General features: G+C 37.3%; 6 protein-coding genes and 1 pseudogene across 8 annotated transcripts; 3 read left to right on the plus strand and 4 right to left on the minus strand.

The window, feature by feature from the left end:
• Window positions 1-621: 621 nt before the first annotated feature.
• On the minus strand, window positions 622-3,708 carry LOC18591323 (MATE efflux family protein). Its single transcript, XM_007017379.3, has 9 exons — window positions 3,252-3,708; window positions 2,829-3,024; window positions 2,364-2,709; window positions 2,188-2,274; window positions 1,960-2,016; window positions 1,533-1,771; window positions 1,317-1,435; window positions 1,018-1,104; window positions 622-911 (listed from the first exon to the last, which is right to left on the minus strand). Exons 1-9 carry the CDS (start codon window positions 3,510-3,512, stop codon window positions 855-857), a joined length of 1,449 nt encoding a protein of 482 aa, XP_007017441.2. The 5' UTR covers window positions 3,513-3,708; the 3' UTR covers window positions 622-854.
• A 1,079-nt stretch (window positions 3,709-4,787) lies between these two features.
• On the minus strand, window positions 4,788-8,192 carry LOC18591324 (F-box/FBD/LRR-repeat protein At1g13570-like). Its single transcript, XM_007017380.3, has 5 exons — window positions 8,031-8,192; window positions 7,434-7,549; window positions 6,003-6,848; window positions 5,503-5,658; window positions 4,788-5,325 (listed from the first exon to the last, which is right to left on the minus strand). The coding sequence occupies exons 2-5, from the start codon at window positions 7,446-7,448 to the stop codon at window positions 5,044-5,046; spliced, it is 1,299 nt and encodes a 432-aa protein (XP_007017442.2). The 5' UTR covers window positions 7,449-7,549; window positions 8,031-8,192; the 3' UTR covers window positions 4,788-5,043.
• Window positions 8,193-8,742: 550 nt separating this feature from the next.
• Window positions 8,743-11,018, plus strand: 5PTASE11 (inositol polyphosphate 5-phosphatase 11). The gene is made up of 8 exons (XM_007017382.3): window positions 8,743-8,873; window positions 8,970-9,126; window positions 9,232-9,362; window positions 9,556-9,632; window positions 9,739-9,864; window positions 10,218-10,405; window positions 10,493-10,630; window positions 10,750-11,018. Exons 1-8 carry the CDS (start codon window positions 8,836-8,838, stop codon window positions 10,906-10,908), a joined length of 1,014 nt encoding a protein of 337 aa, XP_007017444.2. The 5' UTR covers window positions 8,743-8,835; the 3' UTR covers window positions 10,909-11,018.
• Window positions 11,019-13,662: 2,644 nt separating this feature from the next.
• On the plus strand, window positions 13,663-19,425 carry DA1. Of its 2 annotated transcripts, XM_018125898.2 has the most exons (12): window positions 13,663-14,481; window positions 15,227-15,384; window positions 15,687-15,777; window positions 15,956-16,091; window positions 16,308-16,428; window positions 16,548-16,631; window positions 17,162-17,281; window positions 17,412-17,624; window positions 17,854-17,916; window positions 18,029-18,147; window positions 18,760-18,818; window positions 18,910-19,425. In XM_018125898.2, exons 2-12 carry the CDS (start codon window positions 15,268-15,270, stop codon window positions 19,221-19,223), a joined length of 1,437 nt encoding a protein of 478 aa, XP_017981387.1. In that variant the 5' UTR covers window positions 13,663-14,481; window positions 15,227-15,267; the 3' UTR covers window positions 19,224-19,425. The 2 variants fall into 2 exon arrangements, with proteins under 2 accessions (XP_017981387.1, XP_088664979.1); XM_088808853.1 differs by lacking the exon at window positions 13,663-14,481 and having other exon boundaries at window positions 15,208-15,384.
• Window positions 19,426-19,490: 65 nt separating this feature from the next.
• Window positions 19,491-21,587, minus strand: LOC18591327 (lysM domain receptor-like kinase 4). The gene has a single exon (XM_007017384.3). It carries the CDS (start codon window positions 21,490-21,492, stop codon window positions 19,645-19,647), a length of 1,848 nt encoding a protein of 615 aa, XP_007017446.2. The 5' UTR covers window positions 21,493-21,587; the 3' UTR covers window positions 19,491-19,644.
• An 814-nt stretch (window positions 21,588-22,401) lies between these two features.
• On the minus strand, window positions 22,402-23,540 carry LOC18591328 (putative calcium-binding protein CML41 pseudogene; annotated as a pseudogene).
• Window positions 23,541-23,872: 332 nt separating this feature from the next.
• LOC18591329 (Pentatricopeptide repeat (PPR) superfamily protein) lies at window positions 23,873-27,776 on the plus strand. Of its 2 annotated transcripts, none has more exons than XM_088808901.1 (2): window positions 23,873-24,457; window positions 25,101-27,776. In XM_088808901.1, exon 2 carries the CDS (start codon window positions 25,101-25,103, stop codon window positions 27,261-27,263), a length of 2,163 nt encoding a protein of 720 aa, XP_088665027.1. In that variant the 5' UTR covers window positions 23,873-24,457; the 3' UTR covers window positions 27,264-27,776. The 2 variants fall into 2 exon arrangements, with proteins under 2 accessions (XP_088665027.1, XP_088665026.1); XM_088808900.1 differs by lacking the exon at window positions 23,873-24,457 and adding an exon at window positions 24,656-24,846.
• Window positions 27,777-28,000: the final 224 nt, after the last annotated feature.

Below are 28,000 nucleotides of genomic sequence, written 5' to 3' on the forward strand. Positions count from 1 at the left end.
CCATTCCACCTACCAAACATGACCTAAAAGTTTCAACCCGACCGGACATGATATTCCCAGAGAAATGATGATCCAATCAATTTCTTACTAGTAAGTATGAAGATTTAGATGAAGTGCTTGACTTTGACTTTTGTCGTTTGAAAAATGTAAGAGAAACTAAGAATTGAAATGATATCAAATTCGATCCAACTTAAATTCTATATATAATAAATATTTTTAAAAATAAATAAATAAAAAAGATATAAATATTTGAGATAACATCTTCAAATCAAATAAATTTAATTTAAAGCTTTTTATTTGTCTTATTAATGCTTAAATTTAAATGTAAATTTCATTTATCCTATATCTCATCAACCAAAACTATTTACCATTATATTAACACTAAAACTTATCATGGTTTTCTTTTTATCATTATTATTATTATTATTAGAAGAAATTTAGATTAAAGTGGGTTCAATTTAGATTTGATTCATGGTAAGCAACTCTAGAGGAGAGGTAAGCAGGTTGTTTTTGTGGCTAAGAATTGATTGGGTTGCTTGGTTAGAGGTTCATGAACCAATCTGTTCTCAGCAGTGGAGCCTGAATGCAAACTATTCAACTTGTCAGCTTGTTCAAATCAAATTATAGATGATTGGAGAAATATAATTTACTTAAATCAGAATTCAATCGCATCTTGCCATGTCAAGATTCTGAAATCTGTGTTGCTGCTGTTGGTTTATGGAAACCTACAGGTATAGCCTAACACATTGCCTTTAGAAGTAACCCTAAATGCTTACAAAATGATGACTAAAAGCTGTAATCGGCCCCTGATAAACCAACATTACTGGACCCTAATTCACTTAGACAGATTCAAATCAATGCTCCGCAATTGATCCTCCCCATCTCTTCACACGGCTTTCTGCTTCTTCAGCCTGCATAGAAGAAGAATGGTGTTCAAGATTTGCTTTCAATCCAACAAATTAAAGAAACATGATTCAGGATGAGAAACAGAGAGTGCTGAAGGGCAGGGATTCTCACTTCCTTGTTCCAGTTGGTTAGTGAAGTAACAACTATCAAGATTAAGGTTTGCAAAACAATGCCTCCGATCATTCCTGACCAAATACCCTGCAATTCAAAAGTAATACCAATAAAAATGAAATTCACCCGAAAGGTGAAATCTACATTAGACTGGCTTTCATAGCATAAGAATCAACTATTAGAACTACAAAGTCAAGCTGATAGAAAGGTGGATTTCTATATTCAAGTTCTGCATAAATTGTTTTTTCAACAAGTTGTAACATGTCAGGAACCTTGGGAGAATAGGCATAGTAAGTTACCATAACCCCAAAACCAAATGTGAATCCAAGGAGTATCCCAGCCGGCAATCCAACAATATAGTAACACCCAATGTTGATGTACGCAACAAGAGATTGCCATCCAGCTCCAACAGCAACACCTTAAGGAACCAAATTGCGTATTAACAAAGAGAAACTTCATCCAGCAAATTCTAGCATAATTCAGTGTTTCTTCAAGCTTCTACATCTTATACTTACCAGATAAGACCGGTTGGAGGCTGTTTAAGAGTACCGTAAACCCCAATAACAATGATAGCTCGGTAGTTTCTTCAGCAACAGCGTTACTGTTGGTGAAGAGGTAAGGGAAGTAATCTTTCGTGGCAAACACCACAATCATGCAAACAACCCCTATGCCCACAGATGTGATTGAAACAACTAGCACAGAAAATTTTGCAAGCCAAGCATTCCCAGCTCCAAGTTCATTTGATACTCTCACACTGATAAGAGCATGAATTAGTAAGTTCTCAATTCCAATATGGTTATAAAAGTAAATGACTTCCTGGAGACAGAGGAACATAGATTTTGAAATCCCAGGAGTACAACTACAAGACTTCAAAATTTTAAATAAATTTTTTCTGTTTCCAGTCAATGGAATTAATCGAATATATAAGAGGGAGATGCGCACCTTATAGCAGCGTTGAAACCGATTGCAATCATTGCATCCCATCCATTTATGTTCAAGCTGGAAAAAGGAGAAAATGAAAGCTCAGAAAAAGCATTTATCTCCTAAACTCTACATTTCATGAAAATTAAATACATACTCAACCAAATGAAAGTGATGTCTTGGGTAACAAAACCAAAAAAATCTATAGTAGATTAAGCATTGAGTAAGAAGAGATAACGATACACCTACCAAATGGAAATGGCATCAACTGGTATCAGAGGGTTTGGTAGTCGACCTGTTATGACAACCAGCACCATTAAGTACCAAAATTCCAAGCTGCAATTCATTTTCAACAACTGCTGTTAATATCAAAACTGATACCATGATTTACACAAAACATACACAGAGGGAGAAAAGAAACATGCCATAGCATAACAGCAGAAGCCAAAGAAAGCTTGACAAAGCCAAATAGATCCGCAAATGCTAGCCACGAGAATCCACACCATGCACCGTCAGACTTGGTAATAAAGATATATAACAACTGTCCGATAACAATGAGCCACCATGATGTATTTAAAGTTATTGCTGCTCCTATTAGTCCCCATCCGAGTTTTAATATCAGCAGCCAGCTGAAAAGAGCATGTAGCACTAGTACGATGGCTGATACCCAAGCCATTACCATGACTTTCCTCTGAGCTTGTAAGAACTTCTGTATAGGGAAGTTAATAGCGTAAGCAAATAACTGCGGCAGCATCCACACAGCAAATTTACCTGCACCAACAAGTTTAGGATGTTACTGGATCTCATATTCCCCATCTTTTCAAAGTTCAGATTTGATTTTAGACAGATTTTTGTCAATTTTGTTTCAAGAATAGAGCAAAAATTCCAACCTGCAGCATTGGAGATTTCAGTGGTCTCTCCAAAGAGTTCAAGAATGGGAGGTGACCAAATGTAGACGGGAACCAATAAGCATGCTGTAGTGAACAAAATAACCCATGATCTCTGCATGTACACCCCCAACATCCTTATCCTCCCAGCACCATATGCTTGACCACATAGCGTCTCCAATGCGCTCCCCATTCCCAACTGTCACAAATTATTCAACCATGGAAAAGGAAACATAAAATTTCATTTCCAAAAATCAGTCCATATTTGGTAAAATATAGAGCTTTCTTACAAGCCTCAGTAACCTTCCTTTTGTTTTGGATTCTTTCCAACTTTTGTAAACCAAAAACAAAAAAAATCTTACCAAACCAAAACAGAAAGCTTTTTTAACGGACACAAATGACAAAAACTTAAGCAAAACAAATTACCATGACACCGAAAGCAAGACCAGCTACGACAGAGTTCTCAACGGACACCGCAGCAAGATCCAACTCACTAACATGACCAGCAAACGTTTGCGTGAGTGCTCCCAATGAGTACTGGCAAATTGCTGTTAATATCGCCGGCCCTGCAATATGCCATAACCTCTTGGACTCATATCCGAACTCCTTAACCCATCTCACAGGCTTTTCTATCTGGTTGCTGTCTGCGCCATGAGTGTTGAGCAGTGGAGCACTCTCCATAGCCATAGCCGCTGTTCTATGAAAGTTTGAACTGCCTAATGAACTAAACTAAACGCTTACTGTAAAGGGTTTCTCTCTGTCTAGTATTTAAGATAAGAATACCTTCAGAATCTTTGAATATTTTCTTGTATAGGAACAGACTGACTTGTATGCTGCAAAAGGCCAATATGCTTTCGCCTCTGGTTGAACGATTTGTTTGAATGGTTGTTTAAGAGTTAAAATAGCCCTCGTAGAGTTATGACACGTTCGGGAACTGGTCCCAAAGGCCTTTAGAGTCACCGTCGGTTGCAGCTCTAAATGGGGTTAAAGCTAGGTTGGCCGTCGATAATGCACATGTTCGATAAATAAAGATATATTAACTGTATTTTGACCCATTTACTTTTCCTGTTTTTCATTCGTGCCCCTATAGTTTTTCTTCTTCACATTCTTCTTTTTTGCTTTCAAATTAATGTTGAATTAATCACAGTAGTTTCAACAGGGGGTTCGGATTCTTAATTCCTCCATGCAAGTTTACTAAGAATAGTGGTGACTACAGTATTACTTAATCCCGGTTAATACAGTTTTAGTGTAGTAGAGTATGTCGTTTTCCACCTTTGGGGTTAGATTATTTAGAGCTTTTCTGGTGGGGCAGACAATGCTTCTCCTCTTGGGCCACGGGACTTATAGCTTGCGTATTGTCAATGTGAAAGACCCTAATAAGACTTTACTGGAAATTGGGCAGCAAATCTCAAGAGCTAATACCCCATAACCATATTACTTCTAGGCAGCAACTGTACCCCTACGAGAATTCCTCATTTGGTCTTGAAATTTAGACAGTGGGACTTGCCCCTTTGTCCCTTCGGGTACAAATGGAGCAGTGGTAGTTGGCATTCCCCACGTGCCAGCCGCCGCTACTATGGGATCTAGAACGGCCAGCAACCGCTACTATTGGATCAAGAACGGCAAATCAAGTGGTGTCGGTTGTTGTTCAATTTTCAAAACCAATTTTGCCTTATAGAATAATATGCTTATAGATTTCAATCCAACAACACTTGCACATCAACTTTATGTTTAAATTAAAGTGTTAGTGTGTTCCTTCACCTTTTACTTTAATGCAAACGATTCCCTTTGATCACGTAAAATCTCAACGGCAGTGCATGCATTCTCTCTGTTCATTTTAGAGTTTTTAAGTGTCAGGTCTCAAAGGGTTAACTCTGTACTAGAGCTGAGGCAAAACCGTGAGGCCCATCAAGATAATAGGTAGAGTCGTAGAGGAAGCAAGAGTAATATAAGAACAAGATAGAAATGAAAGATAGTTTCTATTTTCGATTTGCATAGATAAAATGAAGATACATTTTGATTAATGACAATAATAAAGGGTTAATGAGCACACCTCCGATGGGGGCTGCATTAGTTGACCCATTAATAAATACGTAAATAAGTGGTACTACTTACAAGAATTCTTCCGACAAGGCAAGGCACAACATCCAGAAGAACACAGCTTTTTGCATAATATTTTACATGTTCCTGTCTTTTCTTCATGGCAGCCACATGACTGTCATGGGTCTAAATAAATGACTTCTGCATATATTGAGGCGCGCCGGAACCGCAGCAATTCCTTCATCAGCTCCCATTCGCCATCCTGGGAAGCAGGCTTAACAGTCAACCGCTCAAGGACTGGCGAATTTGAAAGCAGGAACTTGATGAAATCCATTTCCGATTTAACACCGGAGATGCCTGATACTTTAACCAGTCTCAGATGGGCAAACAGTGAGCTCCAATGATCATCTTCCCAAAAGTTAGAGGATCTTTCCACAGTATTTTGTTCCTCTGGTCGAGCCTATAAAAAACACCATACTTTTACAATCGCTAACCAACCTCTAAAGTCAGGAATTATTACATGCATTACCATTTTAGATCAACTGTATATCTAAAAACGTTTATGTGATAAAAAAGCAGGAGATATTGCTATGTACATCAACATGAGAACCTAAGTGAGTAAATAAACAAAACTCACCAACATTTCCAGCTCTTGGAGATTTGGACTACTTCTTAGGAGGCATTGAGCAGCAATATTTTCCTCCAAATCATCAAAATCTATGCGAATGGATAGATAATTCAGATCAACACATGGGTTAGGCAACCTGCTTGGCACATTTCCAATAGCCAAATACTGGAGCAAAAAAAGGAAGAACAACAGTGCAAATTAGAATCTCATTTAGATAAATTAAGGTGACACATTGACATCCTTGAGAACTTGAACAAGTAAATCAGGATTCAATAACCAATTTATGAAACTAACTTATAATACAGAATCTATGATATTTACAAAGATCAGTAAAAAAAATCTGATTTTGGTGTTCGCAGAATCCTACATAGGTTGTAAAAAAGCATATAGATTTCTAAATGATAAAGAAAACACAATGCCACTCAATTGAAATCCCCAAGGAAACCATCAAACTTGTTCAATATACAAGAAGATACTAGTCTCTTCAATGATGCTCACTAAGCCATTACCTTCAAAAAGTAACTCTGAACCTCCAGCCTTCGAATATGGGGCAGATTAGCAAAGAATCTGAGCAATTTACTAGAGTTTTCTTCAGCATCGTTGTCTTCATCGTCGATATTCACATACAAACCAATGGAAACTAGAGATAAATGGACTGTATTCTGAAAGCTAACATCATCAAAAATACCTCCAATGTCAAAGAATTGCAGATTTGGTGCATCAATGTTAAGATGTGTGACACCAGTAAAGTTCATCAATGTTAATCTCTCAAGCAGAGGGCAGCTAGAGATGAGGTGTTCGAACACATTTTGGATGATGGTAATGTGCTGAAGATCAAGGCTCCTCAAATTCTTGAAACCTTTGAATGTCAACGGAGGTTTTAGCAGGCAATTAAATAGCTCCAAATGAATCAAATTCTGGCAATTAAATAAACAAGAAGGCGGCTTGTAGCGCTGGCCCTTCCATATTTCCAGTATGAATTCTTTGATAGAGCTCCTCGATAAACAAAGAATCCATCGATCAATGTCAGTGACTCCTAAAAGATCTCGATGAGAGAGTTTGAACTTGTGTAATGGACCACTGTGAAGTAAGAGTACATGGTCAATAATGTTTACAAGCTTGTTTTTTATGAAAGTTTGGTCTTGGGAAGAGACATTAAGACACTGATTATCAAAGACAAGATACGGTATTGTAGCCCATTTGTATCTCCACTTCCTTGACAGAACACTAGTCCTTACGGCATCCCTTATTGGCAAATGTGACAAGATTTGATCAATAACATGTCCTGGTAAGTTGCTGATCTTATCTAGCTCTGCCTCTGTTTTGATAGGCAATCTTAGTGGCTCTCTTTGCTTCTGAAACACTCATAAGGGACAGAACGAGCAAGTTAATGAAATATTACATACAGCAGTTAATACTCATAACATATTGGAGTTTCAAGCACAAACATAACCATACAACCATATGCAAATATATTCCATAAGAAGTGGCCAAGGAAACAGATTTTATGTCAAATTGCACCTTTTCAAGTTATGCAGTTAGTCATTTATTTAAACAAATAGATCCAAAGACAGAGTCTCTACATGCTAAAGATGGCAAGTATGAAAAAGCATCACTAAACCAATTGATGCACATTTCTGAGCGCATATTGGCATGTAATAACATAAAAAAGTAGCCATGGCCAAACTTAGAAGGGTGTATCTAGTCCTATTACCCACTTCCCTCCATTAGTTAAGCTTCAATACAAATCAAGAGTGTTGGAGAGTTTCAAATACAAATTTAAGCAAATCAAATCCTCAGTTCAGTACATGGAAACAGAACAGCTAGTGAAAATCTACTTCAATTTCCGAAATTTCACAACCTATGAGAATAATCAAAGCAATCACATTGTTGCAATGCAAAAAAAGGCTGGGACAGAGACAAATAAAAGAAGCACTCACAGTTACAATGCTCATTCTGCTTAGCTATTTGGGGATTTCAGGCATGCTTTTCAATTCCCCAAAAGAACATCCTAAGCCCGTCAAAGCCTTGTTTCAACTAATCTACCAGCCGAAATCTGAAATATTTAAACAAACAAAAATGATTGAAATTAGTTCCAAAAGATTCTTACAATAGAATAAAAATCAAGGCCTTAAATAACTTTAAAGTAAACAATTGTGGACTATAAAATTAGAGAAAAATATTAAATATTGCTTTGAAGTTTGTAATATCCAAAATATGAAATCAAAGAATAATACTATAAAATTAAAGCATTTTTAAGCTTGGAAAAATGGGTAATCGCCAGAAAAAGAAAATTCACTTTTCTGGGTACTACCCAAAACAGAATTATACAAAAGGGGGGGGGGGGGGGGGGGAGGAATCTTCATTACATTGGAATTTAAATCAAATTAGATGTTCAGCTTATACTGTTATAATAGGAAATACGAAAAATTGGGGATGGAATAAAGTAGGAGGAGAAAGGAAGGATTAGAATAACAATGCAAGAAGAAAAGGGAAGGATTAGAATAAAAATGGAAGAAGAAAAGGAAGGTCGTTACCTGAAGAAGAAGAAGCAGCGGGAGGAAAGAAAGTCAGCAAATGCGACTTTGGTTCGAGACTTGGAAGATAGGGGCCAGGGCTAGGGCTAGGGCTTAGGGGGCAAGCTCAAGTCAAGCCCCAATGGCAGTGAGCTGCGCGGGTCGTTGTACTCTCGCACGTGCACTCCCCGTTCATATATATAATATGTATCTGGACACGTACGTAACCATCCATCTTTGTTAACAGGGTCGGGTTACGTTTGTAAGTTAGCTCAACAAGAAAACAGTTTCGATCTTTCAACCGTGTGCTGAGACGCCAATCGAACATCCATGGTCTTGGCTCAGAAAACTCAGGGCGGTGAGCCGGTGACTCAATTCAATTGCATGCAATTTGGCTACGGCGGAGCTAGACCGGCCATCTTCGGTATCCTTCTGTCGACATGTAATTAGCTATATATACACGTTTGTATATATGTTACCATTCGATTAATGGATATCTGTACGAGCGAGAGGGTTGCTTGTTGGATTATGGTACTGTGGTATGGTCGTTGTCAACTTTGATTATAACTTTCATATTGTCAAAAACTCCCAACCTAACTCGTAGAGAAAAGTAGTCTTCAAATATGAGAGATCCCCATAGCCATAACATCGAAGATTTCAGACGTTTGACTTTCTGAGTTTCCATATCTTCACCGCCAAAAGCCAAAAATTTCCATATTTATATAAATATTACGTCTCTTTCTTGTAAGGTTTCCAAGTCAAGCGGTCGAGCTAGCTGCCTCCCTGCAGATGCTGGTTATGGTGATCTTATTCAAAAAGGAAAACGATGGGAAATTTCTATACAATATTCCGAGCTGGTAAAGGGTATGCGAGCTCCTTTGTAATTAGATATTATCAGTGTACTCTCTTCTCCTGACGATAGTGGGAATGATGAATGATGATTATGTCTTTATTTCGCAGAAGAAGATCAAAATGTCAGAGAAAACCAGTGGATTCTTTCAACAACCCCGCCGGTACTCATGAAGGAATAAAGACAGTGGGAGCGGATAATCTTTGCGACTTCTCTACAGATTCTAACCTCTGCATTTGCATAGTAACGTGGAACATGAATGGAAAGGTTGAAGTCGCATCCTTTTCACTCTGCTGATATATGTATTCTGAATTTGATGTTGATCAGTACTGTTCATTAGTATATCATATCTTATCCTCCTTTTTTATGAAGGTTTCGTATGAAGATCTAGTCGAACTGGTTGGGAGCAACCGAAGGTTTGATCTACTTGTGGTTGGTTTGCAAGAGGTGCCTCGAAACAATCTTGCGAGATTGTTGCAGGATGCTCTAGTTGAAAGTCACGAGTAAGCAAAACCCTTTCTCTCTCCTTCCTTTTCCTTTTCTTCTGTTGAAGCATTCTCTTGGTTGTTTCCCTCAGCAAGAACTCACTATATTGGCTTCGTTCAAGCATATGTTTTTTGACTGCCTTAATTGTAGTAAATCTTTATCCACAAGAAACCATAAATGATTGGTAGGTTTACATTATTTGCTTGTCAGGTTGTTAGGGAAGGCAATTATGCAGTCTCTGCAACTATACGTGTTCGGACCAAAGAATTCAGACCTGTTCACCAAAGGTAGACCCTGTCCTTGTGGTGTGAAGTTCATTTTTTTTCCATTGTCAAGACTAAGATAGAGCTTAAAATGGGATAACTTATCCCTTTTTCCAATTCGGAGATGTAGAACTTAAGGTGGATAAGCATTCTGTTGGAGGCTGTGGGGGAATAATCAGGAGAAAGAAAGGGGCAGTAGCAATCCGCATCAACTACAAAGGATTCCGAATGGTGTTTATCACTTGCCATCTCTCTGGTAATCCCTGTTTTATTCAATTATCTTCAATATCAATAGGCATTAAGCAGACAAATGGAGTTTCGATCCAAGTTTTCCTTGAATTTTCTTGGCAAGAAGTCGACGTTTTGATGATTATTTATCACAATCGGTGCCAACAAGAAGACCCAGCCTAATATAGTCTATAAGTGTGAGATCAATTCAAGATAGCAAAGTTGCTACAGAAAATCCCATTTAAAAAGCCCATAAATGCAATAGAGCTACCCTTGGACCAAAGTTAGAGCCCATAAAGATTTGTGTATCGAATTTTCATTCAAAGCCCGGAAAAAGTATGGGCCACTGATTGATGTTGTCATGCTCTCCTTGCAAAGCAGCTCATGCTCGGAATGTAGAAGAGAGAAACTCACAGTGCAGGCACATATCACACTCTCTCTTCTCCAAGTATTGGAACCCTTACGCCAGGCCAGCCCAGATCACAGTATGGTTGGGAGATCTCAATTACAGGCTACAAGGCATCAATACACATCCAGCCAGAAACTTAATACAAAGAAACCTTCACGGAGTCAGTAGTATATCTTGCCCATTTTTTCTCAACGTATCTTTCATTCATTAGTCTTCATCTGTTTTACTTTGTTGCCTGCTGCTACAGCTGCTCAAAAGCAAAGATCAACTCCTGCAGGAGGCCGAAAGAGGGCAGATTTTCAATGGATATTGTGAGGGAACACTCACATTCAAACCAACGTACAAGTACAATATAGGAAGCAGCAACTACGATACAAGTTACAAGGTGCATGCTCTCTGTCACATTCACTCTTTAAAAAACAAAGGATTCTTTACTAAGATACCTTCCTAATGAGATTCAATTATTTTCCCCTCACCTCTCTATGTTTCTTCTGCTTTTGACAGGTACGCGTTCCGTCATGGACTGATCGAATCCTGTTTAAGATCGAAGATCCTGACAAAATCAGCGCAAGTTTGCACTGTTACGAATCGATTGATGACATTTATAGTTCTGACCATAAGCCAGTGAGAGCCCAGCTTTGTCTCAAAGTCTGCAAATATTAGCTAGTAGTCACAACACCAACAGCAAAGTTCCTAGCGAAAGCAAAACAGAAAATCCCACTACTTCTATTTGATCCTGTAAATTTGCCCCACTATTGCTTCACATCAAACCAGTTCTGTTCTCTTTCTTTCATGTTAACACTAGTGTCATTGCATAATGCAGTCGAAAGGCTGCCCCATGCTTATTGTTTCACCTTAAAAATCAATTTTATTATTTATTCATTAAAAAAATAAATTATTACATCAATTATTGATATTTTATTTATTAATTTATGACATATATCATAAATTTGGTCACATTGTTCTTTGCCAAAATTCTTTTAAGTTAAATATGTTAATCTGTTTAAAGTCTACACTTGTCATGTTTCTATCAAAAAGATAAAATGTTTTAACTCTTGCATTGAGATATTGACCTTAAAGCAAAACAAGTGGATGTAGTTAAATGAGATGAACCAAATCTATTTAAAAAGCATGTATAAGTTTATCACTCTCAATAATTAAAATAAGCTCTATTACAATTTATTAATTGTTCTTAGACTTGAGAGATTAATATATTTTATTTAGTATCTATATGACTTTAATGTTGTCAACAAGTAATACCTAATTTAAAAGTTATATCTTGATATGCTGGGTTATGTACGTACTAAATAAATAATATTAAATGTTTAATAAAAGATTCACCCTTCTTTATTGAGAAAAATATTCAAGCGATATTCATATAATTGTCGGACTCATGAAATCTGACCAATATGTTTTTTAAAAGCAGTTTTAGAATTATATTATTTGCATTAATATTATACATTAATGTTTTTGAAGAAAAATATTTTTTTAAGTCCAACAGAAATGATAATCATGAATAGATATTACATGGGTTGAATATAACCATGGAAATTATTTATCCACAAAACTCATGAGGAATATGAAATGGTGAAAAGATTAATTAGTAAAAATTGTAATGAAAGTGACCTCATGGATTATTCTTTTTTCTGCATAAGTCTATTGCAATGTTGATGGATATTATTGTAATTAATGAGTAAATAAGATTTCTTAATTAATTTAAAAAACTAAATGATAATATTAAATTAAATAAAATTTTAAGTAAAATATTAGTAGATGACATGGGCTTGGACTAATAGTTGTAAAGAAAGATCTCTAAGGATTTCACGCATATTCTTCTTTTGAATTTTATATTTAAATCTTATTGGACTATAAATCTATGATTAAGTTTAATGGATGAAAGTCCATTAGTATATCTATAAAACTAAGGGTTGTTACTTCATAAGTCATCCAAATTAATTAACAACAGTTTTTAGAAAAAAAAATAACCTTAGGAAAAGAAAAGCCCGAATCTCCTTTAACTTTTAAAATACCTTTCAGAATTAACGTATTTAAATTATTTTTAAAATGTGAATATCTTAATCTATAATTTTTTTGTGATAAATTTTGTACTTTTATATTAAATGACAATTGTTGTTATTAAATTATAAATAAAAAATTCACATTTCTTATAGACAAAGACACTAACATGAAACCACTGTTGAATTTGTAATTTGTATGCATGTATTTGTTTTCCTATATTCAAGCTTTCATGTCAGCTCTCAATGTATTGACCAAAACCAGGTGACTCAACCCACAATCCAATGATGGTCAATTCATTGTATGATGAAGCCTTTGCAATCTTCTTATGCAACGCGTCTGCAAATTGGGTTAGAGACCAAAATTTCGGTTTCACATTTGAGAAGAAGTGGTCAACTACTGGTATAGATCTCTAGAAGGCCATTTTGCCATTTAAAAACAAAGGGTTTGGCAGGCTCATTAGACACTTCCCTCTAAACCCTTTTCTTGTGGAGCCTACGGTTTTGGAGTTTGGGACATGTCACAGTGGTTTTTACATGTGAACTTCAAACCAAACCAGACAACAACAAAAAAAAAAGAGAGACATATCTGCCTATATGGGAAAGACATTAGCTTAGGGATAGCCTCAACCAAAGCCATCTTTGTTGACATTGACTTGCTAGCAACCACTGCTTGCAACTCAAACAAGAATATGCAGTGTTTTTTCTTTTAATTTCAGTAGTCTAGATTAACCTAATATCATTTCCATTTACATGTTTAATAAAAGAAATTGCAGTCATAAAGGCATCATTACTCATTGTTTAATCTATAAATGAATTTACAAGCTAATTAGTTTAGTAATCCATAGCAGTAAATGCAGCAATTAAACTCAAAAGTTGATTTGTTTGACCAAAGATAGAAGTCACCAATGTATAACAATCCTTTTTTGGGGGGGGATAAGGGGAGATTTGAATCATCTTTATCTGAATTTTATGATGGTAATGATAAAAACCTTTGCAATCATATCCAATTATGTGTCATCTGCAAAGAATGTTTCAAAGACAAGTCATTATAATTATAATATTTTTCTAACAAATTATAATAATATATATAAATCCCATATTGTCACTTTCTATTGTATACATTCAATTATATCTAAATTAACATTGTGCATGTGGCCATATAATAAAATGAAGAGCCATGCACAAATGTTAAAGAGATTTTAAGGGAGATTGATTGTTAGACAGAAAGAGAAAGAGGAGAGAAAATTTTTTGTTGTGGGTTGGAACTTTTTCAATCACTTTGTGAGTCATTAGATATTCCCTTTTTTTAAAACCCTTTTTGCAAGCTAGTGGAACTGGAATCTTTACCAAAGAGTTTATTCTTTTTTTCTTTTTCTTTTTCCTTTTTTTCCCCCATTTTTATTTAATTTTTTATATTTTAAATGATCTCGGTCTCTTCGACATCCTAAGATCAGTTATTCGCCCCTTTTAGTCTTCTAAACTTTTGATCTGTTAGCAACTTTGAACAGGATAAGCCAAGCCAAAGCGGTAGTACCAAAAAAAGAAAACAGTTAAATTTTATTAAAAAAATCACTTTTTTGTTTTTTTTTTCACTTTTTTTTACCCTTTAAACAAAGAAAGCTTGCTCCTTTTTGTTGAGCGGGGTCTTCTAGTGGAAGAATTAGAAGAACCCCACATGTAAAGATTAAAGCTTTCTAAATTTTAGGAGGGGAAAGAAGAAAGAGTGAATGAAATGCCCAATTGGGTTTGATGAATCTTCGTCAATCCCTTTGGCGTTATGACAAAAATTCTTCAAAGTTGTACGCTTGCTTCATGTTTGACTTTGAATTTGCGTACAGTTGAAGAACACCTGTATTCTTAGCTTATTTGTCTTCCTATTTCTTACCACGTTAAACAAAATTCCCCAGCTTTTGTTTTTTATATTTCAAATTTATTTTTGAGGGTTGTAGGTGTGATAGATTCTTCTTTGGAGTCAAAAGAATAAAAGGTGTCACTGTTCTTCCTTGTTCTTTGTCTTCTTCAATAGATTATTCATTCTCATACACAAAAAAGAGAGAAAAGAAAAAAGGAAAGAAGAAAAGGGTGAGAGGGGGAATATATAGCTTTATACAGACTGGAAAAATTGAAACTTTTTTGGTTAATTTGGAGATCTTGTCTGATCTAGTTCTCTTCTGCAGTCTTCTTCCACCCTTTGCTGCAGGATTTTGGTTTGTTTGAGGTGAGTTATTTCTCCACTTGTTTGATTCTTTACCTTTTGTTCTTTATGAACCTGCAATTCAGTCGTTATATGTCATGAATTTTATGGGCATCCTGAGCTGGAAAGAATCTGTTTTCCGTTGTTTCTTCTCCTTCTCTTTCTTTCTACCTCTCTTTATATTCACTTGGTCTGGAGAGAATTTTGATGCTTTGCACTCATTTTTAGCTTAAGCATTCTGGCTTAGCAGAATGCCAGGTGGGTGATTTTGATTGCTAATTGTTTATCCTGGTTTGACTTGCTTGCATTGAATGACAAATGCAGCTGAACTGATATAATATAACCTATAGTAGGCAGTTTTTGTTTGATGTCTATATGTATGAACCGCTGTTATTAAACAGAAAATAGTTTAACTGCCTAGCCTATCGAGTCTCGTTAGCATTCTTCTCTTCTAGGCTGCTTATGATCCACTATGATTATATTCTTTAGGAACCGGTTTTGGCTCGATAAAATGACTGTTACTTGGTATTTTCCCCTTTATGTTATTTGCTGCGTTTTAATCTTCTACATTAGAATGGTGAAGCTTCTGTCAAGCTTTGTTGATTGATGATTTTTCAGTTAAAAGTATACATTTCTTCCTTTTATCTAAGCATGATTTGTGTAACTTTCTTCGTTTTGGCCTTCTGAATTTACTGAATTTGTTTTTAAATTTATTTAGAGTTTGCAATATCTGTTTGTTGATTAGCATGAATGTATGTTCTATTTGCAGGTGGAAACCTTGTTTACCATGAGCAGATAACGTTCTGCATTATGGATTGGATTAAAAAAATATTTAAAGGCTGTGCCCATAAATTTTCAGAGGGGCATCATCATGGAAATTATGTGGAGGATCCTCATCCCCAATTTAATGCTCCTTCTGTCTCAGGGGTATTTATATCTGTGACTGTTTCTCCATTTCTCTTTCCATATTGCTATTTATGTGTTCTCAACTTTTTGTATGATTTGATCCCATCCTACTCCCTGCAATGCTACTGGTAGGATATACATAAGGTCTTATCACTTGATGGATTTGGCTAGGTTGTGTAGTAGACATGTTACAAATTAGATTATGAAGCATTGGTTCTAAAGGATACTTTCTTATACAAATAAATCATTGGACTATTTGAGTTAGTCTAATTAGCTTCTAAGGTGTTTCCTATGTCACATCTTGGTCTCAACAATGAATGTAGGATGCATGGCAGGAGCTGGAGAATGAAGATGTAGATCGTGCTATTGCCCTATCCCTGCTAGGGGAAAGTCAGAAAGGGAGAAAGGTAATAGGTGAGTAGCATGTCTACCTGATGTTACCATGAATGTTCTTGTCAGCTGTACTTTATGATATCAACCAATTATTTTCTAATAAAATGAATTGAGATTTTTTTTATATTACCATCCAATTGTAATTCTTTTTCTTCCTTACTTTTCCTTATAATCTTAAGTTTCTCAAATTATTGGGTAGATGATGAATATCAACTAGAGGAAGATGAGCAACTTGCTAGAGCCTTACAAGAAAGCTTGAACTTTGAACCTCCTCCCCAGTATGAAAATGCAAATATGTATCAACCTATGCCAGTCCATTTTCCGATGGGATACAGGTATATGAATATGTCATTAGCTGCAATATCTATCTCATACCGGCTCAATTAATCAGGGCTTAAATATTGATTTATCTTTGAGCTTTTTTCTTGCGAATGTATGATGATAATGGCTTTTCTTGGCATCAATTATGCTGCATTGTATAAAAAATTTGTTGCTACATTATATAGCCTGATCCTTTTTGCTCCCATGATCAAATATTTCATTTTTGGTAGGATATGTGCTGGTTGCAATACTGAGATTGGTCATGGAAGATTTCTAAATTGCCTGAATGCATTTTGGCATCCAGAATGTTTCCGTTGCCATGCCTGCAACCTTCCAATTTCTGATTATGAGGTACAAATTTACATTCTTAGTAGACTTTTTGGTGGCTATTAATGTTGCTGTCTTAAGTTCCTTCATTAGATGTTTTGAGATATGAATAAGCTAACTTTAATGCATACTTTCTTCTGTAGTTCTCTATGTCTGGGAATTATCGTTTTCATAAATCTTGCTACAAGGAGCGGTACCATCCTAAATGTGATGTCTGCAACGACTTTGTAAGCTTTTTTCCCTTGCATCAGGCTTATGTTATCTAATATGAATTTGTGCTGTTGGTACTCCATTCAATGCATAAACATTTATGGCAGGATTATTTGTGATTTGGTGCATGTTTCAGTGCATATATATATATTTCAAATGAATGTCAATAACAATCTTATAGTAATACCGAATCATGAGTGTGTTTCTTATGTTATCCAGTTTTTCTTACCTAATAATGAATTTCAAGTGCTAAATAAACCAAAATCCTGAAGGTCACACAAGTAAATATAAGTGTCATCTGAATAGAGTCTTATGCAGATATGATGGCAAAAAGCATAGTGTATAGTTAATGCCCTTGGATGCAGTTTCATGTTTCAACATCTGAATGCATATCATGGGAAACCTCTATATGCATATCATGTTCATATCTTATATTATATACTGTTTTTTATGTGGTTTTGAAACAGAAGAAAGTAAATCTTCTATTTCTTATGCACATCACTCATTGCTAGTTGGTGTTGTCTTCTGGGATATATACTTTTGACAGATTCCAACAAACCCTGCTGGTCTTATTGAATATAGGGCACATCCTTTTTGGATCCAGAAGTACTGCCCTTCTCATGAACATGACGGTACTCCACGGTGCTGCAGCTGTGAGCGAATGGAGGTGAGTATGATGAAATACATGCATCTTTGTAAGCTTACTTAAGTTTCCTAAGTTAAATCTTGGCTACTATTTCTGAAGAAGAAAAGAGAAAAGGTTGAGAAAGTATGACACATTTCCTCCTAATATGCAGCCACAAGACACAGGATATGTTGCCCTTAATGATGGACGGAAGCTCTGCCTAGAGTGTCTGGACTCTGCAGTTATGGATACCAAGCAATGCCAACCCCTTTATCTGGATATACTAGAATTTTATGAAGGTTTAAATATGAAAGTGGAGCAGCAAGTTCCATTACTCCTGGTTGAAAGGCAAGCTTTGAATGAAGCCAGAGAGGGAGAAAAGAATGTAAGGGCAAAAATGCTTAAAGAATGACATAAATCATAATTTCTAAGACGTTTTTCCTTTGCAATATCATATGTTGACGCAACATCTTTTCAGTCATGTCTGACTGATGTTGAAAAAATATAGGCTTACTTCTGCTTCTAGATGTCATGGAAATACCATGTAGAATGATTTAATGTTTGGTCACTTCTTTATATTCTACAATTGTGTTCTAAAATGTTGTCTTGGGCAGGGCCATTATCATATGCCAGAGACTAGAGGACTCTGCCTCTCTGAGGAACAAACTGTCAGCACTGTAAGAATATTTAAAATTCTCTTTTGCTTTAATGTATGATAACTTGAAAATTTTCATTAGTAGTTTTTGTATTGCTCAGAGATTCATACTATCTTCAACCTGAAATCATCAGATTCTAAGGCAACCAAGATTTGGGACAGGAAATCGAGCCATGGACATGATAACAGAGCCCTGCAAACTGACACGTCGATGTGAGGTGACTGCGATCCTCATTTTATATGGCCTGCCAAGGTATTGTATTGCTTGTCATGATTGCTTTTACATATGCATTAATAGGTCCCCATGTAATCAAACAATTTTTTATAACATACAAATAGAGACTCAGTACAAGTTAATTAGATGCAGAAGATGGAACAAAGGAGATATTTATGTTACTTGCTTAGCACATAGCAATTTCATGTTTTTTTTTATCTTATTAATCCACAGAAACAATGAGGGGAAAAGGTGAAAAATGGTCTAGATCAGTTTAATTAATCATAACTACTTCAGTCATGTATGCCTTAATTCTTAAACAGGCTTGACGAGCAGGCAGCCCCCAAGATGAAGATACATAAAATGTTGCTGTCGGGTTCTATAGTCATTACATGTCTATGGTTTTAAAAGCAATGGAGTAATTGAATCAAGGGTAAAAGAGAAAAGAAAAAAAGGATGGAGTCTATGGGGATTGAATGAAAGAATTGTAGTCCTGATAGCCTCTTCTTTGTCTTATAAAGACCTAAATGCTCTTTTTGCAAACCTGGCATATTTGTAGCAGATGATGCTAGCTTTGATGTTGCTCTTAAATCTGCTAGTTTAAACAATGCTGATGTATTTGATGCAAAATCAAAATTTTTGACCATGTAGGTTACTAACGGGGTCAATCTTAGCCCATGAGATGATGCATGCATGGATGCGACTTCAAGGTTCTTCCTCTTTCCTTCATAATATGTAGAAAAAATCGTTTCTTTTTCCCCCATATGGAAGACATTGACATATATGGTTATTGTTTGCTAGGTTTCCGGACTCTTAGTCAGGATGTTGAGGAGGGTATTTGTCAGGTGTTAGCACACATGTGGTTACTTAGCAAACTCGAATATGCTTCAAGCAGCAATGTTGCATCAGCTTCATCCTCTGCTTCTAGTAGATTACAAAAGGGCAAAAGACCTCAATTTGAGGGGAAGCTTGGGGAGTTCTTCAAGCACCAAATTGAATCAGACACTTCCCCTGTGTATGGAGATGGTTTCAGAGCAGGCCATCAGGCAGTTTATAAATATGGTCTTAGAAGAACCCTTGAACATATTCGGATGACTGGGAGGTTCCCTTACTGAAATCCCAAGTCCCAAAATTCCCAAAAACATGCTTCCCTATTCTTTCAAAGAGTTAAAAGCTGGGCCTTTTCCTATTAGAACCAAAGGCCCCAACCACATAGGATCATATCTCCACAGAGTAGATTTTAGAAGAACTACCGATGTTCATTCCTTGTGGCTCTCAGTGCCACCCTTCATTTTTATAAATTTTTAGTTTTTAAAACTCGTGCTCATTAAATCTCTTTCATTTTAAGGTAAATTTCATTTCATGTATAATTGCAATAAAAATAATCAAAATCACAATATGACATCTTTTTATTGCTTGTTTCCAAGGAATTAAATTTTCTGAAGTAAGTTCCACTCAACAATTGGCTTGACTTCTAAAATTAGTCAGAATTTACAGAACTGTATCTTATATAGTAAAATAAACTTACAATGGCTGCTATGAAAATAGGTCTGCCCGAATTTTGGACAGAACTGACACTACATCCTCCATGCTTGGTCTCCTTGTTGGTTCTTCTGTCAAGCAGGCTACACTTAATTGAGCCATCCGAAGTGCAAATTCTGTCCGATTATCAGATTTTAGCCTAGGATCGATGAGGGAATCGAGCTCAGCTTCTGCATTGTCTTTTTCCATCATGGAAACAACTGTTGCTGACAGCAGTATTTCTCTTCCATCTTGTGTAATGATGGCATCTTTGCCAGTAATCAGTTCCAACAGCAAAACTCCAAAAGCATAGACATCAATGTTGGAAGTAACCTGCCCTGTCTGTACATGCTCAGGTGCCATATAACCTCTGGTCCCAACAACACGTGTTGTCTGAGCAACGCTGCTTGTTTCGTGGACCACCGCTCTCGCGAGGCTGAAGTTTGTAATTTTGGCCCTTAGACCACCGTTTAGCAGAACATTGCTGCTCTTAATGTCGCCGTGCACATAGGCAGGTTTGGTAAAACTGTGAAGATAGTGAAGTCCATAAGCAACATCCAAAGCAATCTGAATCCTCTTCGTCCAGCTCCCAGTCTCATCGGGGCTTTGATTGCAAAGCCAATCCCTTAGAGACCCTTCTTTCATATATTCAAAAACAAGATAGAAAGAGCCACCATTTTCACAGACACCTTGAAGCTTTATCAAATTGAAATGATTGATATTCTTCAGCAGTTGTACCTCCTTAGATACGTCTAGTCTCATTCTTTTCACAGCCAGGATCTTCCCACCAAAACCACCGCGGTAAACAGAACCGCTTATTCTGTTCATGGAACTGAAATTTTGTGTGGCTTTCTTTATCTCCTCAAATGCAAAAACTCTCAAGCCTTGGTCAAAGCTTGCAATTTCAACTCGGAGGTCTTCTGACAATACATGATTGATCTTCGTTCTTTCATGGCCACTCCGAGGAACTCCATCCTTTCTCTTATTGAACATAAAGATGGTGAACAGGATGATGATAAGAACCAGCATAGAACAAGCTGCTGCGATTATAAGCCCCTCATACAATTTCCTCTTTGATCTATGTCTTTCAGGATATTTTACAATTGGAGGTGAATCATGCGGTTGGTCCTTGTGAATTATGGTTTGTGAACTTGAAGGTTTCGTTGGCAAAGGAATTAGGATTGTTGTGGAAGGGAAAATAGTTTGTTTTTCTTCCAAACCATTTGCATCATCAATGCTCTTTCTGCTCACATTGAACCTATCACTGATGTCTGGAATATTATCCCCCAAGCTAATAGAGTAAGTCAGCAGATACTTTGTTCCACCTTTAATCTGATACCTTGTTGGACAAGCACATCGAAGTGGAACTTTCAATTCATTTCCAGGAACCAATTTGTATTCACTATGTGGATTTGCACGTTTAAGGGAGCTACATGTGGATAATCCCTGGTATGCCTTGGTTCCTATAGTATGATAGGTGCCGTAAATGCTTGAAATGTGAAACTTGGTGTTTGCCTGATAATACCGGCCTAAACAAGAACAATTTACAGGAATGATTACCTCTTTACCAGTTGGGAACTCCGCATGCCGTGTTACATTATTGATGGTAGCAAGCTCTGCCGGGTTCGAAGATGTGAAAGCTGAAATGCTGGGAACTGTGTCAAAAGGAGGTTGAGACTTGTAGATAAGAAAGGCCTGGCAATATCGCACTTGGCCATTGCAAGTGTAAAGAAACGCTGAAGAAGGACCTGATTCATCATTGTTACTGCAACCCAACGCTGAATTCCCTGAGTAGTTTTGTTGAGCAGTTATGTATAAAGTGAAAACATTGAGTAAGAGGAAGCAGAAAAGGAACTGATTCATGGTGAAAGTCAAGACGAAACAATTTGCGGATTGGAGAATATGAATTTGAAGGATGCTAGCTGCTGCCTGCTGCCTGCTGGGATTAATGTTGGGATAAACGCGTTTAAGGATTATAAAATATTGCAGTAAATCAGAGTTTGTTGACTCAAACAGCAACTCCTTACGTAGGCTACAAAAATGTGTAATTTCCTCAGGAGGTGCTTCATTAGTTTAATGATCCTACTTGCAAAAATACAAAGAATGACTCAACGTTTTTTACCCAAATTTTTACGTTCAATAACAAACGATTTCTTTCTTTTTCAAAGGAAAATTCTTAAGACCCCACTTCCATTAGTTTAGTCTCAAGTTTATCTAAATATATGCTGGCCCGTGATACAAGCTTGTTTGCTGTAGTATTCCTGGACTGTCATAACATTTGACTGCATACCTCCTGAACAAACCCGTGAATCCAAGCCTTGCCACCCCTATCAAAGGTTTTTGAGCTACCCCCAGATTTGGATAATCAACTCAATGTCTCCTTTTGTTATATAATTTTGTTTGATCTGAGGTTAGGCTTCACGATTTTATTAGACAGTAATCATACATTAATTATTAAATCAAATGTTCAGGTGCGATTTATACTTATAACTCACAGTCTAATTCTTGATTATCAACAAAGTGGGATTTTCCCACAACAATTATGAATGATTGAAAATCGAATTCATGTATATCTTTGTCTATTATTTTCCAGCATAATTGAAGCTTACAAGGACCGTTGCCTTGCTTGGTTTACGGGGCTGGGCCCGTCTGGGTGTGGAAATGAAGGAAGATACAAGACCTTGGTTATTCTTGACCCTAGTCAAGTCTCTCGTTAAACCATGACTGAACAGGCAAACTACCAATTTTGTCTACAAGTTTAGAACAGATATATTTGTTTTATCATTCACACTTTTTTATTGATTGAATTTGATACTAGTGACAATACAGAGAAAGCCTTGACCATGGTATTACTGCCAAAAGGCTTAAAAAGCACTTAAAACACTGATGAACCCACTACCCACAAAGAAACAAACATGGAAAGTAAATTAACAAGATTTCTCCATACATAATTTCAATGGAAAAACGTAGGGACGTTCAGCTGCTAGTGCCTGGTAGAACACATATATGAATAGACTCTACTTACACTACTTTTTTCTATGGTTCACCTCTCATCATTTGTTGAAATTCATGGAAGTCAAGCACTCCATTGCCATCAAGATCAAACACTCGAATCATGGCAACGCACTCTTCATACGATTTCACATCCCCTAGACGGTTAAGCATCTGCTGCAAACCTACCGGCGTGATGCACCCACAGCCTTTGTCAACCTCGTACATCTCGAACGCTCTTTTAATATCATCGTCACCCTCATTGCCTCCTTCCATCAACTTGACGAAGTCATTGAATTCCAACCGGTTGTCGCCATTGTTGTCGAAATCTTTGATGACCCTTTGAGCTTCCTGTCTTGATACGTAGTCGCCTATGGAGGCGAAGTAAGCACTGAGTTCCTCGCTCGAAATCTTACCATCTCCGTCACTATCAAAACGACGAAAGACAACTTGAAGATCTTCTTCTTTCGTACTGATATTAGGTGTTGGTGGACGAATTACAGTTGGTGATGGCAAGGAGCTTGAGGATTTGGATTTCGAGCGAAGTCGAGGAAAGCTTAACCTTAAACTCTTGTTGGAGAACCATTTAATAGGCTTGGAAATACTAGCAATTTCCATTGGAAACTACTTTGTTCAGGAGGAATAACTTGAGCTAAGGATAAACTCTATAATATGTATATTATATATACTAGCGAAAAGAATAGTTTGGTCAGAAATTTACCCTGGGATTTTCACATTGCTATGCAATTTGTAAACAGAGTTACAAAGGGGAACATCTAGTCTTGCGTAGAAGTTGCGCTGATTGGAAGACTAAAGAGGCCGAAGTTGCTACGCAGCTTCTTTGCCTTCTAGGGAGGGGCCAAACTACTGACCTTCGTACAAATTGTATTAATTCCTTTTGGAAAGTGACTGAGAAAATATGGAAAAAGTGGGAAACTTTTTTCCTTCCTTTTGGCCTTAATAATGGTGAATATCAACCAATGACTTTGAAGGATTATTGACTTTTCACCCTTTTCATTTGTCTCTAACTGCTTTCGTTGATACTTCCGCCTCTTCAAAATCTGATTGCACCTAGATGAACCGCTGAGCCTGAGGTACATAGAAAATGGCAATGGAAAGTGCGAGATTGTGGTATTGGCAGAGTTCATGAACCCCGGCAGCCTTCCGGTCCGGACTTGCTGGAAACGTATTTATACATATGTTGTCCCCATAAGGGGGAAAAAGATTCAATGTCACCTTCAAGAAAATGAAATGGCGGGAGGAACCTTTCCATCCTCAACAGCTCAAAAGCTTGGAGCTGGGGTGGTAGTGGCAGGGTATTCTAAGTAATTACTCAATGACTGCCACAGAAATGAGTCCGTGAAAGTTCAGTCACTAGTCTTTGGCAAAATCTTTGTGCCCGGATTGAAACCTGTTAGAACAAGACCAGGCATTGTGACGAGCTGAGCAACCACGAAAATTCAAGTGAGTTTCCACTTGACAGAGACAGGACATTGACAATCGAAGTACAACCGGAGTTTATGTTGGATTCGATGTCCTCATACCATGTCCGCTAACAGCAATGGATAGCCAAGAAATCGGCCCAATGAAAAGCCCATTCCTTTCCTATTAAACGGGCCATATTAACCCAATTCAAGTTTCAAGTCTTCAACTACAGTGTCGAATGCCCCCATCTCTTCCCTTTCAACTGCAGAGTCGGCATGGAAATTGAAGCATTTCCTCGCCGCAAAAGTTTTCATGCTCCAAGTCAAAACCTTGGCATGCAATTTTTGATTCTTCTCCAACGGCCGGAAATGCCGATTGTTTCATAACTGAGAAGATTAAACCCAATGCTCAGGTACTTTCGGCTCCACGCTCCTTCACTGCACTCTTATGTCCACCGCCCGCTCCAATCCTTCCACGCGTCCTCTCCACTCCACTGGAAACTCCGGGAAGAATTCAATATCACCCGACCCGACCTTATCTCCCGGATCACCCGACTCCTCATCCTAGGCCGTTACAACGCCCTCAACGACCTCTCTTTCGACTTCTCCAATGAACTCCTCGATTCCGTTCTCCGAAGCCTCAAACTAAACCCCAACGCTTCCTTCTATTTCTTCAAATTAGCTTCGAAGCAACAAAAATTCCGACCAGACATCACGTCGTATTGCATAGTCGTCCACATCTTGTCTCGAGCTCGCATGTATGATGAAACCAGAGCTCATTTATCCGAATTGGTCGGTTTATGTAAGAACAAGCACTCTTCTTTTTTAGTTTGGAATGAGCTCGTCAGAGTTTATAAGGAATTTAAATTTTCTCCCTTGGTTTTCGATATGTTATTGAAAATTTATGCTGAAAAAGGGTTGATTAAAAATGCTTTGAATGTGTTTGATAATATGGGAAAGTACGGTCGTGTCCCCAGTTTAAGATCATGTAATTGTTTGTTGAGTAATTTGGTTAAGAATGGGGAAAGTCATACGGCTGTACTTGTTTATGAGCAGATGATCAGGATTGGGATCGTGCCAGATGTTTTTACGTGTTCGATAATTGTTAATGCGTATTGTAAAGAAGGGAGAGCGGAGAGAGCAGTGGAATTTGTTAGAGAAATGGAGAATTCAGGTTTTGAGTTGAATGTGGTTAGTTATAATAGTTTGATTGATGGGTTTGTTGGTTTGGGAGATATGGAGGGAGCGAAAAGAGTGTTTAAGTTGATGTTTGAGAAAGGGATTTCGAGGAATGTGGTTACCTATACAATGTTGATCAAGGGTTATTGTAAACAACGTCAGATGGAGGAAGCAGAGAAGGTGGTTAAAGAGATGGAGGAGGAGTTGATGGTTGCGGATGAATTTGCTTATGGTGTGCTGTTAGATGGTTATTGTCAAGTTGGTAAAATGGATAATGCTATAAGGATTCAGGAAGAGATGCTGAAAATGGGGTTGAAGATGAATTTGTTTGTTTGCAATTCGTTGATCAACGGGTATTGTAAGTTTGGTCAAACTCATGAGGCAGAGAGAGTGTTGATGTGTATGAGTGGTTGGAACATAAAGCCGGATTCATTTTGTTATAATACTCTTGTGGATGGGTATTGTAGAATGGGCCATATGAGTGAGGCTTTCAAGCTTTGTGATGAGATGCTTCAGGAAGGAATTGAACCAGGTGTTGTAACTTACAATACCCTTCTCAAGGGTTTATGTCGTGCAGGTTCCTTTGATGATGCTTTGCACCTTTGGCATGTGATGCTCAAAAGAGGGTTGCTCCCTGATGAGGTCAGTTGTTGTACTCTGCTTTGTGTGTTTTTCAAGATGGGAGAAGTTGAAAGAGCTTTAGGATTTTGGAAAAGTATTTTAGCCAGGGGCGTTTCCAAAAATAGGATTGTTTTTAATACAATGATTAATGGACTATGTAAGATAGGGAAAATGGATGAAGCGAAAGAGATATTTGGCAAAATGAAGGAACTAGGGTGCTTACCAGATGTAATAACATATAGAATCCTGATTGATGGATATTGTAAAATTGGAGAAATTGAAGATGCTTTAAAACTTAAAGATAAGATGGAAAGGGAAGCAATTTTTCCTACAATTGAAATGTATAATTCTCTAATTAGTGGAGTTTTCAAATCTAGAAAATTGATCAAAGTAGGGGATCTTCTTACTGAAACGTTTACCAGGGGACTAGCCCCTAATCTTGTTACTTATGGGGCTCTGATTACCGGTTGGTGTGATGTAGGAGACTTGAAAAAAGCATTTAGCATATATTTTGAGATGATTGAGAAAGGGTTTGCACCCAACATAATCATTTGCAGCAAAATAGTCAGTTGCCTGTACAGGCTTGGCAGGATTGATGAGGCAAATTTACTGCTGCAGAAGATGCTAGGTACTGATCCTGTTTTAGCTCACTTGGGTTTGGATAGCTTGAAGACTGATGTTAGATGTCGGGATATTCAGAAAATTGCAAATACTCTTGATGAAAGTGCCAAAAGTTTTTCTCTGCCCAACAATGTGGTGTATAATATAGCCATGGCAGGATTGTGCAAGTCAGGGAAGGTCGATGATGCAAGAAGATTTTTTTCGGCTTTGCTGCAACGAGGATTCAATCCAGATAATTTTACGTATTGCACTTTGATTCATGGCTATTCAGCCTCTGGTAATGTCAATGAAGCATTCAGTTTACGGGATGAGATGCTGACAGTGGGTCTTAAGCCAAATATTGTTACTTATAATGCTCTTATAAATGGACTGTGCAAATCAGGGAATCTGGATCGAGCACAGAGGCTTTTCAGTAAGCTTCCATTGAAGGGGTTAGCTCCTAATGCTGTTACCTATAATACATTGATTGATGCATATCTTAAAGTTGGTAAAACTTGTGAAGCCTCTGGTTTGCTAGAGAAAATGATAGAAGAAGGGGTTTCCCCATCTCCAGCCACCTATTCTGCATTGGTCACTGGCCTTTGTGAGCAAGGAGATAATGGCAAAACTATGAAACTTTTGGCTGCTCAGGGTCATGTTAAATGTGGAGATTTGAAGACGATCACAAAGCTTCATGATATTATGCATACTGTGTGTCCATCCCTTGATGTTGCCACACAGAAGCAAATGGACTTGACAGTGTCCTCAGATGCTAGAGTGTCAGACAATGTGTATTATATATCTGAAGCTGTGTGTTGATGGATGCTCACAACTAAGGCGATGCTGGGATACTTTTATTTGTGGGAATAAGTTTAAAGATTGGCCATCCTGGTTTTCTTCTTTAACATTGAAACTCAAGGGTTGGTCTTGCATTCCCCTGCATAATACATACGTGAAATGCTTTAGAGCTTCCAGCATATCTTTTCTCCTGATGGCAATCAGATGCAATGGAGGTCCATTTTCGACATGCCCTATGGAGGAAGGTTGAAAACATATAATCCCATGTTTAACACATTGGTTTTGGACCAACTTTCATGATCTTCAGCTGGAAGCTTAGAATGATGCTTCATGCCTAGAACCAAGCTAGATGCCTCTCTAATCCAGGCCCTAGAGGCTAGAATAGGGTAGGATGATTAAAGTTTGTACATGTATCAGCCAAGGAATACATCCAGATAGTTGTTGAAATGAAAATTTAGTACAGTTGTGGACAGAGCCAAAACTTGATGTTCAAACTACAGATTCAGTGAACTATACATGGTCTTTGTGACAAAATCTCCTGTTCTTCATTCTGATCTAATGATGGGCAAAGGTCATAACAACTACTCGTTTCATGTACTTTTGTCCATTTGCATATTGTTTAGATTAATTAATCAAGATAATAGTAATTGAACATGCAATATCAGTAACTGCTGTTATTAATCTCTTAGAATTTTCAGAGATTCCATTGTCATATGATGGTCATCTTTTTCACGGTTACTATCAGTACTGTAAATCAT

Source organism: Theobroma cacao, chromosome 8 (assembly GCF_053813885.1).
Source record: "Theobroma cacao isolate CCN51 chromosome 8, ASM5381388v1, whole genome shotgun sequence".
Taxonomy (NCBI): domain Eukaryota; kingdom Viridiplantae; phylum Streptophyta; class Magnoliopsida; order Malvales; family Malvaceae; genus Theobroma; species Theobroma cacao.